Source organism: Lepidothrix coronata, unplaced genomic scaffold (assembly GCF_001604755.1).
Source record: "Lepidothrix coronata isolate B3197 unplaced genomic scaffold, Lepidothrix_coronata-1.0 Scaffold3221, whole genome shotgun sequence".
In the NCBI taxonomy this organism is placed as follows: Eukaryota; Metazoa; Chordata; class Aves; order Passeriformes; family Pipridae; genus Lepidothrix; species Lepidothrix coronata.
Window position 1 is genome coordinate 1 of NW_016693401.1, and position 1,710 is coordinate 1,710.

At 45.1% G+C, this 1,710-nt stretch overlaps 1 protein-coding gene across 1 annotated transcript; it reads left to right on the forward strand.

The window, feature by feature from the left end:
- Positions 1-6: 6 nt before the first annotated feature.
- On the forward strand, positions 7-1,646 carry LOC108491949 (vitellogenin-2-like; the record flags this gene model as incomplete). Its single annotated transcript, XM_017803734.1, has 6 exons — positions 7-11; positions 161-322; positions 451-599; positions 987-1,137; positions 1,243-1,400; positions 1,481-1,646. Coding segments are annotated over exons 2-6 (660 nt in total), but the record flags the coding sequence as incomplete, so codon positions are not given.
- Between the last annotated feature and the right edge of the window lie 64 nt (positions 1,647-1,710).

The window sequence follows — 1,710 nt, forward strand, 5'->3', positions numbered from 1 at the left end:
AACTACAGGAGGTTTGTTTTTTCCATTCTGATTTTACTTTTATTCTCATTTTATCATTATAGAGTAAGTTGCCTATACGTACACCTCACAGACCCTTTTCTTAGACCTTCTTATTGCTATTTCAAGTGGGAAGTTTACTGTGTTTAATCAATACTTGCAGGCTGGGATTGAAGGCATCTGCCAAACCAGATACATTATCCAGGATGACAGCAAGAGTCACTGGGCCACCATTTCCAAAAGCAAGGACCTGACGAACTGCCAGGAGAAAGCAGTGAAAAATGTGGGAATGTCATACATCCGCCCCTGCCCTACCTGCTCCCCGGTACGAGCAGCAGGGATCCCCGAGCCACTGCTCAACAGTCACACATTGCACCAATGCTCACAGGGAGTTTGGCTTGTCTGTGCTACTAGCCCGTTCCTATTTCTGAGTGGGTCTCTTTGCACTTCTAGAAAGTCAGAAACATTAAGGGCACGGTGATGTTCACTTACAAGATGAAGTATGATGATAGCGGGGTATCGTTGATGTCTGCTACCTCTGAGCAGGTGTACCAGATCTCTCCCTTCAATGAACCCAACGCGGCAGCAGTCATGGAGGCAAGGTAGGCACTGGGCACATCCTTAGGTTATCATAGCAGGAGGAGATGGCTAAAACATATTTACTGTTGATTTGTGAGATAACAAGAAAGATCTGCCCTGTCATACAGCCCTTGGGATGCCCAGTCAGGTGCTCTGCCCTGCTTTTTGGGCCACTGAAACATGTGTCCAACCTCTCAGAGACTTTGGCAGACTCTCCTAAAAGCTCCTGCAGTAACATGACTTTTCCAGATAATCCTGAGCAATGGATAAACAGAGAAGTGCATGATCCATTTGCGGTCGATGCAACAGTCCTGCCTGAGCACCCCTCAGTCTGCTCCAACACTGTACAAGTCCTTCACACACAGAGTGCCACTACAGGCTACTGATGCATTTCCCTCTTTCCTTTGAAGACAAGAACTGTCTTTGGTCGGCGTTAAAAGGACTCCTATCAGTGCACCAAAAACTCAGCTGCAAAACCAAGGGAGTCTTCGTTATCATTTCTCAGGAGAACTACTCCAGATGCCAATTCCTCTAATAAGGATTAAAAATCCAGATTTACAGGTAATAGAGGCTTACTTTCACACACTTTCATTATTTATAAGGTTAACAGGTCATCATATCATTATTTTAGACATGGATATTTCCAACAGTCCGTTTTTCCCACAGTTAACAGAAACGCTGAGGCAATTAGTTCAGAATAACGAGAAAGGAGACACTAAAGAAGCTTCAGCCAAGTTCTTACAAATGGTCCAGCTTTTTCGTGTAGCGACCCTTGATCAAATTGAGGCTTTATGGTTGCAGTTTGTCAATGAACTTTCCTACAGGTAACTATTGCCTTCGGCCAGAGATTCTGATCAGAGACATATTGGGCAATGGAGATAATGAATCCTCCTCTCCCTGGCAGGCCTTGGTTCCTAAGCGCCATCTGTGCTGCTGGAGCTACTGACACGTTCAGATTCCTGAAGCAAAAAATTCATGACGAGAAGCTGAACATCTGGGAAGCAGCTGCGACTCTCCCTCTCGCCTTCCATTTCGTTACACCAAACAAGCAAACCCTGGAAGTTGCGTCAGTGAGTACAGAGCATTCTTCCTTTTGTTTCCCCTCTCACTCTTTTTTAAAGGTGAATTCACAGG